The sequence below is a fragment of the Platichthys flesus genome, chromosome 11 (genome assembly GCF_949316205.1).
Source record: "Platichthys flesus chromosome 11, fPlaFle2.1, whole genome shotgun sequence".
NCBI lineage: Eukaryota > Metazoa > Chordata > Actinopteri > Pleuronectiformes > Pleuronectidae > Platichthys > Platichthys flesus.
Genome location: NC_084955.1, coordinates 619,597 through 633,562, shown reverse-complemented (window position 1 = coordinate 633,562; position 13,966 = coordinate 619,597). Strand labels below are relative to the sequence as shown.

Sequence of the window (13,966 nt, the reverse complement as noted above, 5' to 3'; positions counted from 1 at the left end):
TAATTGCAGCTAGGCAATGTACAAATCTCCCCTGTCATTTTTAAAGGAAAACAAGAGTGAATGGAATGTTATGGTCAAACTGATCTTTTCTGGGCTAAATGAACTCTGAGTCAAAGTCATGTCCAAACAGTGCCAATCACCAAAAATTGCTACATCTCAGGAGTCAGCACATGCTAATGTCACATTTTGTGTGCAATCAACTCCAATACAGTTTATTATATCACACCTCTGGCTACTGCAAAACAGTTAATGTAATGTTGAAACAACAGGTAACATAATCCATTTTCTGTACTGATCATGCTAAAGAAACCTTGGAGCAAACAAAGGGGTGATGACATGTTTGCCATCACTCTCACCTAACTTAAAATTCAATCCAAGATGCTCTGCTCCAACTTCTAAATAACACTATTATAGCTTTTTATTGGTCCCAGTCAATTGAAAACATGGCTAGATCATGGGTTCAAATTAAAAAGTCACATGCAATGCAAAGGTGCTGTGACCAATATCATTTTGCAATGCAGGTGTCAGTTATGTCAAAGATCCAATAGAAAACACATTACACATAAAGGGAGTAAAAATAAACAGCTTGCTTGGCTGGTATTTTAATATAACTGGACAGCTTTGCTTTGGTTTCCTAAAGTAAGATAACCTGAACAAACATGTACCCATCAAGTGGGTGAATACACACAACCAAAACCGAAGGGAAACATGTGCTTGTTTAACAGAAAATGAAAGGGGAACATTCTAGCAGAGTCTGAAACATATTGCGATTCTCCGCTACATAAAAATGGAAGAACAAGTGGTGTTCTGGTGAACCTTTAAATGCTTGAATGAAATGTGAATTCTCTAAAAGAAAATAAACTCCCATTGCTAATGTCAAGGGAAAGGAATCATCCAACTTATCTATGGTAGGATAAACAGTCAACAGAACTCATTTTGAAATGCAAAATGTTAAAACATGTCCATCATGATCAAGACAAATCTGACTATAGCAAATAAAGAATGCAAAAATAAATCTGTCAGAATATAATTTTTTTGTCTTTACTGCCCCTCAAGTAGGTTTCTTTCAAAGCGATTTTCTATGATACAGTACATTCATCAACAGTGACAAAGAGGAAAGGAAAATAAATCATCGTACTGTCAACGAGATCCTGAGATGTTACTACTTTAGATGTTACATGAAAAATATACACAAGCTCATTTGATCCAGTGCTCCCGCATTTTGACCTTTAGGAAATAAATACCCTCAGATATGCACATCTTATCATCTAAATCTGCTTAGAGAAGTACCTAACCCAAGGTACTGGTGCAAAATAAGTCAGTTTTAAGAGACCCTGATTGTTTTACTGCGAGTAGATCCAGCAAACCAGTAGGCTGACGGCCAAAGCTGCCCCGGCACCGACATTAAGCAGCACGGGCCTCCAGTACAGCCACTTCTCTCGCTTTCTCTCCGAGTCTGTCAGTCTCTGTTTCATCTGCTGGACTTTCTGCGCAGTGCTGGCAATCCTCTCCTCACGGTGTCGCTTTCTGAGACTTAAATAAACGTCAGTTAAGAGGAAAAGGTCAGAAAACAACTGGGTGAAAATCACATCCCCACAAAACACTACATGCCGGATGATTCAAAAATGTCACATAAGAATGACAAATGAAACCGTCAGAAGGACAAGAGGGTTAGAATCAGATTTTCTGGGGACGAAAAGTTGTCCAAACCAACAACAGACTTTTCTACAACTGTGTCTTTTCTCCAAAAATTACAAAATTCACTTCAAAATGTACAGAGCTGTATTACTTACTGCCCAGAAAGGTCTTCCACATTGTGGTCATGGCTATCTGGCTCTGTTGGCAGCAGGTGGTCTCCTGAGGGGGACTGCAGCTCCACACAAGGTGTTGGCTGGCCATTGGACCTGCTGTCATTGAGGTGAGGTCTAGGAGGAGGTGGCGGAGGGGGCGGATCTGACTCCAAGTAGGGGGCAGATTTAGATAGTAGTCTCTGCTTGTTTTGCTACAGGGGACAAGACACAAACACACAAGTTTTCTCCCAACTACCAACTTCTGACAGCGGGAAAGACGACGTTTCATCTGTTCACTGTAAAAAGCAATGAATGTACTTTTGAATGCCCAAGATTTTAACTTCCTCTACACTTAACAAATTATTGGATACCCACATTCATCTCTGATTATTACATATTGTCAATTTATGGAAAGACTCAAATTAACAATTCCTAAACTTACAGAAATGCAAACACAAATTAATAAAAGATACAAGATACAGATAGTTATTTTATAAATATTTAATTTAAATCTACTCTTGGCAAAATCGTAGATGCACTGTAACAACACGTCTTTTGAAACAGTTGAGAATCAAAAAAAAAAAAAAAATTTTAAATTCTATTTATTGAGCTACCTGTGCAGCTGAGTTATCTGTCAGGAGGATCTTGGCTCCCTCTATGACCGCCATGTAAGAAAAGCGAAGCTGGTCAGGGGTCTGGATCAGACCCATACGGTATTCCCTCATGTCCAGCAGTACCTTCTGTATGTCCACTGAAGACCGACTCTTACTTCTGTCCATCTGCAAACCAGATCAACATGTTGAGAAGAAACAAGTGGAAAGATGTTTTTTTTACTTATTACCAAAAGACTATAAGACCGAATAAAGGGATAGTTCACCAAAAAAAGAAAACTCACTCTTTATCTATTCACCACTATGCCTATGGAGGGGTGGGTGAAGTTTTTCAGTCCACAAAACACTTTTGGAGTCTCAGGGGTAAACAGTGATTCAGCCGAGGGGATATCTTCTTCAGACGTAATAAAATAGAAAACAAACACAACATGCCTCCATACTGCTTGTGTGGAGTCATCTAAGTGTCTGCCAGCCCCAACATTCATATTTGACAGGATGTCATTTACACCATGTTTTAAGCCAAATAGTCCCCTCTCGGAAGTGGTGAAGTTAGTGGACGAAGCCACACGAACGTGTACCCCGCTTACCCTTGGCCAAGAGTGTATGAGGTGTTCCGTGTGCCCGAGTAGATACAGAGTGAATTAAACAATTTCGGTGAACTATCCCTTTGACAGAGACACATATCATTTGTTTGGATCAATTTTAAAAATTGTAAATAAGCGACTTTTCTTTTGATGAATCATAAAAAAAAACTAAAACAAATACTATGTACAAATTCTAGAGATGTCTGTTTTTTTGTATGTGGCACACATATCTCAAGAACTATTTGTCTTATTGCCTTCACACTTTGCATGTGTTTTGTTAATGACCCAAAGATATGCGGTCCCATTTGATGTGATTTGGACTCAAAATAAATGTTAATAAACTTTTAATAAGCAGGCGACCAGCACTCTGGAGCAGCACCAGCTGCAGCATTAGCTGGAGCTCAATGTTATTGACATTGTCGATCTAGACAACAGTGCGTTTAGGACTATAATGATATTATAAATAATATAATATGGTTTCGGCCCCAGGGGACATTTTTCTCTTAACTTTTACTTGGGTACTTTTAGGTGAACAATGTTGGTTTAGTAGGATTCTGAGTGCATGACTTGTATTAAAAGTATTTTTACATTGCTGTATTGATACTTTTACTCAAGTGAGGAATCTGTTACTCTTCCACCGCAGTCTTGTTCGCTTTCTGCTATCACTTTCAAGGTCTGTTTACAATTTTAAATTCTATACTTAATCCAGATCTAAGTCTCTTAATTTGATGATTTTGAAAAATATCCGGTGCTGTTATATCAGGACTTAATGTATTTATGGTCATCTTGCTTTATCAGCTGCCACATATCATATTGTGGATATGCAAATGTGAAGACAGAAAATGTGTCCTTTAGGCCAATACAAGAACAATCAGTATTTCCAAGATTTTCTACTTTTCTTCCATTTAAAAAATGCATCAAAACTAAAAGAACCTACAAATCAGCAAATTATTTTAAATCTATTCAGACCTGAATGGTATTGCAGGAAGTAAAGAGTTATTCATTCAACATAGAAAAAAATATACATATATCATATTATCCAGGTGTTGCTTCAAAGCAAAAATCAAAGAAAAAATACTTTTTGGCAGAGCATGAACGTACCTCAACTTCTCCCTCTTCAGCTTCAGCTTTCACTAAGTAAAATTATAAAGCATCTCATCTTGCCCACTCGACAATAATATAAAATGTTGAGTAGCATTTTAACTTTTAACTTTGATATCAGGTAATGTTTCCTTTTAAGGTTGGCTGCATTTAGTGGCGTTGACCCTCCCAGTTCTCACCAGGACCAGGCAAGTATCCACCAAGGCAAAGGTACCAGAGCGCCCAATGCCAGCGCTGCAGTGCACCACTGAGGGCCCATGCTCCGGACTCAGCGTGCCCGATTCCCGAACTTTGAGGAGGAAGTTGAGGAAAGAGGCAGGGGATTCTGGTACACCAAAGTCAGGCCATGTGGTGTAATGAAAGTGGTAGACCTCCCTCGACTCCCCTGTCTGTGGCAGAAAACATATGATGTTGGGCATGACAGAGTTCTGACTGACTGGGGTGATTTGTCACGAAAAAACATCACACACATAAACATGAAATCACAGTATTTATTATCTCCACACATTTAGACATGTGATACTGGAGTAGGTCACACGTGCTGTGAGATGCGACAGAAATGTTTCCTTGGTCGCACCGATGCACAAAACGTTGAGCTGGTCTGTTTCTGTATATGATCAAGATGTATCGCCTCTCTCTTATCTCCCCTATGGAGTTTACACTCACACCCGGGCAAGCCCCGCCCCCCATCCACTCACTAAGACATATAGACAGTTCAGCAACATGAATGTGTATATTTGGAGTGGAGAAAAAAATGTTTAATACAAGCTTTCCATGACGGACCACTAATGCAAAACGATTAGTGCCACTGATTCAGGATCAGAGAAGAAGCAGCGGCTAGTTTGTACCGAGTCAGAGTCTCCCGTCTGTGTGTCGTCCCTCCATACCTTTAACAATAAACACTCACACTAATCACAAGTTATTAGAATCTAAACAGTACTGAAGTCTACTTTGCATTTGTTTGATTTACTCACTACTTGAGTATTTGTCATTTAAACACATTGGAAAAAAAGTCCAACATTTAGTGCACACGCAACACACATATCAAGATACACACAGCCAGGACATCAGTGTTTAAGTGACCGGAGTGATCCGGAATCATTATCTGACATCATCTGTTGATATATTATTAAATGTGATGGTCAGGTTTTGTGTAAAGACTGACATAGAGGGGCAGAAACACACACACACTACTAAAGGAAATTCTGGAATACTAACTTAAAGCAATACAACGTAAAAATCTCATTTAAATCATAACCATCCCATCCTGTTAACTGAACTGGTAACATATAGACTGTGCCAAATGTTAAATGAATATTGTCATATATAAAAAAAAACTGCTGATCTACTAGGATTTTCACACACAACCATCTCTAGGGTTTACATAGAATGGTCAAAAAAGGAGGAAATATCCAGTGAGCGGCAGTTTTGTGGACGAAAACGCGATTGTTGATATCAGAGTTGTTCGAGATGATAGGCAACAGTAACTCAAATAACAACTCGTTCCAATAAGGAATGCAGAATACCATCTCTGAACGCACAAATCGTCGAACCTTGAAGCAGACTGGTTACAGCAGCAGAAGACCACACCGGGTGGCACTCCTGTCAGCTAAGCACAGCAAACTGAGGCTCTGATTCGCACAGGCTCATGAAAATTGGACAATAAAAGATTGGAAAAACGTTGCCTGGTCAGAATTTGGCGTCAACAACATGAAAGCCTGTCTCCATCCTGCCTTGTATCAATGGTTCAGGCTGGTGGTGGTGGAGTAATGCTGTGGGGCAAGGTGTACCTAATAAGAGGGCCGGTGAGTGTATACATATATATATTTTATATATTCTAGATCAATTTTTTTTATGAGAGCCAAATAATTCCTTTTACTTATAATTTTGGTTGTGTGTGGTTTATTTTATGCATGTTTTATATATTTAGGATATTTAAAATTTTGTCATACTGAATATTTTTTTTAATGAAGTTGATTACTCTTTGAAAGGGTGTACTTGCATGATTATGCTATATTGTTGTTATAATATGGTTGAAAATGGTTTTAAAGTGATGACAATATCATTTATCAATTTCTGGAACAAAATATCATCCAACAAAAAATAATAATGCACCAAGTTAGAGGTTTCCTTGTTTAGAGATTTAGTTCTTTGAAAATCTATTTTATATCCAAGCAGAATTGGTATTGTACAATTAAATATCCATAACTGAATCAATATCGAATCTAGACCCTGTGAATCAGAATCAAATAGTTTTGGGAAATCAGTGGCGATACCCAGCCAGTTAAAAAAAATCCCCATTGTAAATGTGAACTGTCAAAAAAAGGTATAATAAGTGTAATTTGCTATGCCAGAAGGCATAGTGACAAATTGTAGGTGTACTGGATTTATGTCCTGGTGCAACTAAATGAAAACGTTAAGTGCAACAGTGCAACCAATGTAAAAAGTTGGTCTGGAGCCATATGCAGAACAGGTTAAGTAATGGTCTGAACGTTTAGCTCAGACTGACCTTAATTACCTTAGTGCTGGACTATATTTTTCATGAACTACACACACACACAACACTTTTCACTCGACAAAATCCTTGACCAATACAGATTCTAAAACATTTACATAATTTAACTGTCTCCCTCCCATGCTCACCTTTGTGTTTAGCAGTTCCAGCAATCGGATTGTGAAATAGGATTGGTCCTCCTCTGAAAGTAGCCTGACAACAAACCCTGTGTCTGTAAAAGATATCTGTAGCTCTTGTGAGGTGGGCCAGTACTGTGCACACTTTTCCTGAAAAGACAGAATCAGTTTTGGATATTAAGACACATGGCAGATGTGATGACTGAAGCATTGTCGGTTAGCTGCATTGAATTTAGCGCATCACTCTTATTTAATACCAAAATACAGATTAATTACTTTCTGTCCCTTAAAAAGCTGGCCACATATACAATGTGTTGTAATTCCTACATTGTTCACCTGATTTGGATGTAAATACCATCAAATTAAAGCTGAAAGTCTGCACTTAATGCACATCTTGATTGTTTCATTTCAAATCCATTGTGGTGGTGTACAGAGCCAAAATGAAGAAAATTGTGTCAAAGTCAAAATATTTATGGACCTAACTGTATATCTTAAATATATTTCCACATTTATTTATTTCCACATTTCTGTGTCCGTATGCCAATTAGAAAGGCGGGCCTAAGCGCAGTCTCATCCAGCCCTACTACTTCTGCCTCCAATGATGACTGGTGTCCAGCAGCTATTTGCAGCAAGGCCAGTTCACACTTAAAATAAACTAGCTCAAGTTAATAGTTAAGGTTATTTTTTATTGGGATGATTTAGGTGTCAGTAGTTTTGACTTTGAGTGCCACGTCTCCTGTTCTACTGAGCACAATGAGCGAGCCGAGAGGAGGAGAAGGAACAGAAACTGCAGCTCGGTACAAACCACCTGCAGCTTCTGATCTGATCATGAAGCCGCTGATCTCTGAGCAGATGTGACCAGAGAAGCTCTGTGTTTCCACTGTTTCCCCTGTTCTACAAAGTCACTGAGCGGCTGCTTCACGGTGACGAGCTCAGATCTCACTGCTTGTGTCTCCAAGCGAGTGTGTGGCGATGTGGGGGGCGAAGCTCCGGGTCCTGTGTGTCGTGTGTGTAGCTCAGTGGACCAATCCTGCTCGAGACTGAGGTTGGGACCTCCTACCTCATTTAAATGTGGAAATAAATAAATGTGGAAATAAATAAATATATGTTGAAATAAATAAATGTGTGGAATTAAATGAATCAAGGTCGTAAACTTATTTGCACATTTATTTATTTATTCCAACTTTTATTTATTTATTTCCACAGATGTTGCCTGCCATGTCACAAGAATTTCACTGCTCCGATGACGCTGTCATTGGTGCATGTGACAATAAACTTTGATTTGATTTTAACCTTTTATATCAACATCAGAACAGGTCTTCTTCCACAATTCTTCTTTTTACATTTTTGCAAACACATTAATTTGTTTTCTTGCTGTCAACATAGCTGGAAGTAGTTCTCTAGTCCTAGTCCTCAATTTGTCAGATTTATTCTTAAAAAAATAAATATAATAATAGGTTTTTCAATGTGACCTTTAGACAGTCAACAAACTTTTGATCCCAGTTAGCAGTCTTTATACTGAACCTATTCAAGCAAACTCTGATTAGTCATGCACTTAGGCACTTAGGACATTTAAGCTTAAACATGGTGTAAATGAGTTCGTTTTCGAGTCAACTGTAAATATAGATGTATGCCTTCAGATCATTGAGAAACTGTAGATCATAGAGATACTTTTTTTCCGTTGTTCTACAACAAAGTCACTGACTGGATGCTTCACGTGAACGTGTCTCACAGTGAGTGAGTGTATTGGGCGGTGTCCTGTGTGTGTGTGTGGAAGTATGTGTGTGTGTGTGTGTGAACTAGGGATGGGCGTTCGATTAAATAGTCTTCATCGATCGTCGATTCCTCATTGAGGTCTTTATTACAAGATGAAAAAAATATGCGCTGCCGTAATCTTAAGCAGCAGAGCCGACAGCTAGAAGCCGGAGCTACTAAACACAACTGACCCTCGTTTTTGTTTTCTACAAAATAATATAATAATAATAATAATAATATAAAAAACATCATGTTAAACAACAACTTAACCACAAATATATAATACTTAGGTCTGACAGGTTTTGCCAGATGTAACTCAAAACTATCAAACAAGGCACCGAGTCGAGAAAGCTTCATAAAAATAACCAGTAACTCACATACAACCTCAGCACCAGCCTACGGGTTTGTGTTGAGAAAGATGAGCATGTTAACATTCCCCGAGGTCAGACACGAACGCAGCCTGGTGACCGTCAGTCCAACCGCCGAAAAAACTCGCTCTGAGGGGACTGACCATATGAAGGCTAGATGTCTCATCCGCGTTTCTGGTGAACGGAGTCGAACGTCCGCACATGGCGGCCATCTTGCCACAGGCAGCTCGCCCACCCATAACATTGTGTTGGTAGTGGTACATGTACTTTAAAAAAATCTTGAGGTATATTTGTAAAGGGAAATCTTGTACCTATATGGAACATTATTCTATTTTTTAGAAAATAACATAATTATTCATAAGTATGCATGGTCATAACTACATCTCTGAAGTTTGTAACAAACCGAACCATTTAAAAATAGGTTGAGAATTTAGCAAGTTAAGGTTATTTAAAAAGTACGTACCAGTACAACACAATGTTATGGGGGGGCGAGCTGCCTGTGGCAAGATGGCCGCCATGTGCGGACGTGCGACTCTGGTAGCCGAGACATCTAGACTTTATATGGGACTGACGTCCCTGTGATACACAGGTAGCTCCGTGGTAACTTGGCTAGCTTGGCCGCGACTCCGGTTTTTGCGCCCCCCTCGTCCGTAACACAGGCTCCTTGTCTCCCCCAGTCTCGGGGATAGCTTCGCAGTATTGGCAGTGAACCAAGTCATTTTTTAACTCAAAATGGTCCCACTCTACACTTCGCCGTGACTTCTTCATGTTTACTTTGGAAATGGAAATACACGTTGACTCACAGCCACTCGCAGGTTACTGAGTAGGCCGTTGGCGCTTTTTTCAAACACTGCACCCCGTGGTCAAATGTGTAATAAGTGAATTTCTCGATGAAAAAATTATTTCCTCGAGGAAATTCTTAATGATCAATTAATCGATCGTCGATTAATTATGCCCATCCCTAGTGTGAACTTCAACTCTCTCGTCATGAGTAAACGCTGCCCATCTTCATAATTTGTAAACTGATTTGTTCAGTTCAGCGTTCACGAAGAATATGAACAAACTATCAATAACCGTCTCTGAACTCTCGTAAACTTGCTTCGACTCTTCAATTTCTTTCGCTCTTTCTATGCTCTCTGAGTTTCTTCCCTCCTCTCCTGATACAAAAATAGGAATGAGCGCAGGAGTGTTTTCTGGATGGGTAGGGGAGATAGCTGTCAGCTGTGAGAGGGGCATCATGAGAAGAGCGAAATGAAACTCAAAGAGAATTTCATGCTGACGGCTTAAAACATTCATATGACAATATATACTTGATGGTCGCGATATAGTCATTTTATACATCGCACATGGTACAAGCCGCGATACATCAAGTATATTCAATGTATCGCCCACCCCTACTTCCTACAGATAAACTAACATTGAATATGTATGCTATGTTGTAGAAACTTCTAGAGCTAATGTTGGTCTCAATTTGACACCTTGAAACATGTCATCCAGAACTTTTATATAAAACAGAAAGGGGAATGTGTAAATGAATAATTAGCAGGTAGAAATATGTACTCACAGATCCTTTTTCAATGACTCTGTTGAGCATTATAACAGCTTTGCAACACTGCTCCCAAACCATCAGCCAGAAATGACCACAAGTATTCCTCAAAGGTCCCTGAAGACGCTCAAGAAAGAAAAGTACGTTAACAAAAAGATCACATTAAAGTGACATCTTGCTCACTCTTCTTCAAGTGATCCACAGGTTTCTTTAATCTACTGTTTAATCTATTAATGCAGATAGTGTAATTTATATTGTCTATCTGGCACCATACCTGAGACAGTATGTAAGCTCTTTGGGCTTCTTCCATCATGACTAAACTTGCATTGATGTAGTCATTCTCAGAGTTTTCAAGTTTTACTCGACTGTGATCGTCTGAAAGCAGATGAGAGATGACAGAAAAAATAGACATCATTGGCAATAATGCAAACTTTCACTAACAACCTTATTTATCATAAAACTCACATGGGCTGACATCTCTGTAACGGTTCAAGTTCCGATTCACTGGAAGTTTTGCCACTTTGTAAGGATATTCGCTTGCTTGGTTACGGATCTCCTGTTGGAGACAAGAAAACAAACTGACAGTTAGTAGTTTTAAACTTTGATTATTGATGATGTTCTCCTGCACGTGGCATCTATTGCACTTCTGTCCGTCCTGGGAGAGGGATCCCTCACATGTGGCTCTCTCTGAGGTTTCTACATATTTTTACCCTGTTAAAAGGGTTTTTAGTAGTTTTTCCTTACTCTTGCTGAGGGTTAAGGACAGAGGATGTCACCCCCTGTTAAAGCCCTATGAGATGAATTGTAATTTGTGAATATGGGCTATACAAATAAAATTTGATTGATTGATTGATAGTTTCTTTTTATGTCAGCAACGTAAATGAGAGACATATCATTAACAGACCAATGCATACATATGATATATGCCTCCGGCCTGACAAGTTACAGAGACAAAATTCATTTAATTATTAAGCTGAGAAATAAAAGGAATCTTATACAGTTTGTAATTTGGCTCATCTGTGCTGACATGTACTGTTCCACTTGGCTTTCATTTGTCAAACTACTATATTATATTGTGGTATGATATTTGTTTTACAATAATTGTTTTCCATTGTGTGTACAGGATGCGGCTAAAGATGATCTCCCAGTCTATGCTGGACAGCACCTTTGTTATCTATTTCTTTCTAAATGACAGATCAAGAGAAACTGTTCCACTGAGCAAAAAAAACGTATCATGCATCAGAATTGTTTCAACATTTAGACATGAGTGAAACAATCCACTTCTCAGCATATACAAACTTAACCATTTGAAACTAGTTTCGATTTAACTTTCGACTTCTACACTGAGTTACCTGGGTAAATTAACAGGTTTAATAATAAATATTGATGTATACATTTATTATTTATGCTGAAGCATAGGCCTAACTGTGCTTCGGTTACTTCTGAACAGATTAACTGGTGGCCACGAAATATCTTCAGTTCCATGTTATCTTCCAGTTACTAGTGGGGTCAGAGCCCGAGATAAACGGGTACAGAAACGTAAAAAAATGGGTCCTTCTGAACAGCTGGTGGTAGAGCACATGCGTTTTCTCTGGAAGTCCTCATGAATTCCCAGAAACTGCAGCTGACGTCTGCTAGCGTCAGCGAGCATTAGCTAACGGAGCTCAACTATGAAGACTGTGCTACTGCACGTTCTGTAACGACAAGCTTTGTAGCTACGGAAGTAAGCCGCTGGGAACGCGGACTGCCAGTTTCTCCATTCGTCTTTACTATGTGCTCATAGTCTTTAAGTTGACACACTGTAATGTGTAACTCATGAAGCTAAAAGTTAGAATATAGCGATTAAAAAGGTGTCTAACCGACTAGCTACCAACTTAGCTAGCTAAGTAAGTTAGCAACTGATCGTCATAGAAACACGAGAGGCCCTGTGTCCGGACTTACATTGTAAAGGTTTTGCCATCTCCCTGACGAATCAATGTCTTCGAATTCCTTTTCCATAATGTCACAGTTTGTGCCCCAAGACACTTTGTGCATGACCACGGAGAGTTTGCAGCACCGTTCGCTAAGTTACTCCTTTCTGTCAGCCATCTAAACAGCAGTGTGTTAAATCCCAGGATTCCTGCGGGAAGTCTGCTGCTTCTGCTGCATGCACTCTGACTGAATGGGGGGGCCAGTTATGCGTCTGACCACATAAAGAATCTTGAATCTTGAATCTTGAATATTGATATTTGCATTAATCTTAATTTGAATTATATTATAACTAGTTAGTATGTAAAATAATTTAAAAAAAATTGATTTACTTAACAGCAAAGAACATTAAAACAACAAATAAATCAGCATAAAATACAAAATAAATTCTTGTCTGTGAGTGATTGGTTTAATGCCGGTGTACATTAAGTGTAAAAATTCTACTTAAGCTGGCAACCCAAAGTAACTTAACGATGCTGCTTGCTATCAAATTTGTAGTATGATAGCTTAGCGGGTGTTTGTTATTTTAAAGGAACTGGTCTCCTAATTATATCTGTTTGTTTATCTATGACAAGTAACTCAAAATATGCATTTTCAGTTGGTGTGATGCTTCCCTCTTAATCCAAGGAAAGATACAATATGCTATTACGATGGTCATATTCATGGGGATTTTTTTGTGGAAAAAACTAAAGTAATGATAGAAAAAAGATAAGAGAGGCTGGTTTAAAAAAGGGAAACAATTAGAACAGGTAAGCACATAATCGGATATCAATTTTTTTTATTTGACCCAAAGCTGACCTGGAATGTACTTAGAAATAAAAATTAAAAAAATGCTAAATAGGTTGGTAGATGAAATGAGCTGTCTCAAGGGGTCTGAATGGGGAGCCAGTAGAAGAGCTTTAAAGAATATATATAGCTCTAATTAAGATATGGAGTCCTTTATTAGTCCTGCAGTGGGGAAATTTGAAATGTTACAGCAGCAGAAGACATCACATAAGTAGCATGCATTACTTGGTTGAGGGAATATAAAGAATATAAAGAAATAATATAAGGAACAGCCAACCCACTGTGCAATAACCCTGAATCTTTATAATAACCACTGTACAAATAATCCCGAAGTTATACTATATTGTAATTATATTTAACTATATTATTTATTTCGACAATTTATTTCACAATGTCAAATTCCTTGTTTGTGCAACTTAGGCTACTTGGCCAATAAAACCTGATTCTGTTTCTGATTCTGATTCTGAGAAATATACAACAATATATATATAAAAAAACATAAATGTGATTAAACTGGTATATACAGTGTAAAGACATATATTAAATGTCACGAGCAGGATCAACAACAGTAAGGCTGCTGGCCCTGATGGCATCCCCGGACGCGTGCTCAGGGCCTGTGCTGGGCAGAGGTCTTGACTGACATATTCAACCTGTCGCTGGCCCAAGCAGCTGTCCCCAAGTGCTTTAAAACCACCTCCATCATGCCGGTGCCTTAACACTCCACTGCAGCAAGCCTCAACGACTTCCGCCCTGTGGCACTCACCCCCACCATTATGAAGTGCTTCGAGAGGATGGTCCCGGCTCACCTTAAAACCAGCTTACTACC

General features: G+C 38.8%; 1 protein-coding gene across 1 annotated transcript; it reads right to left on the bottom strand.

Annotated features, from left to right (window-relative positions):
- Positions 1-567: 567 nt before the first annotated feature.
- ptpn2a (protein tyrosine phosphatase non-receptor type 2a) lies at positions 568-12,551 on the bottom strand. Its single transcript, XM_062400228.1, has 9 exons — positions 12,328-12,551; positions 10,852-10,942; positions 10,661-10,761; positions 10,405-10,503; positions 6,730-6,867; positions 4,266-4,475; positions 2,405-2,569; positions 1,794-2,002; positions 568-1,533 (listed from the first exon to the last, which is right to left on the bottom strand). Exons 1-9 carry the CDS (start codon positions 12,418-12,420, stop codon positions 1,344-1,346), a joined length of 1,296 nt encoding a protein of 431 aa, XP_062256212.1. The 5' UTR covers positions 12,421-12,551; the 3' UTR covers positions 568-1,343.
- Positions 12,552-13,966: the final 1,415 nt, after the last annotated feature.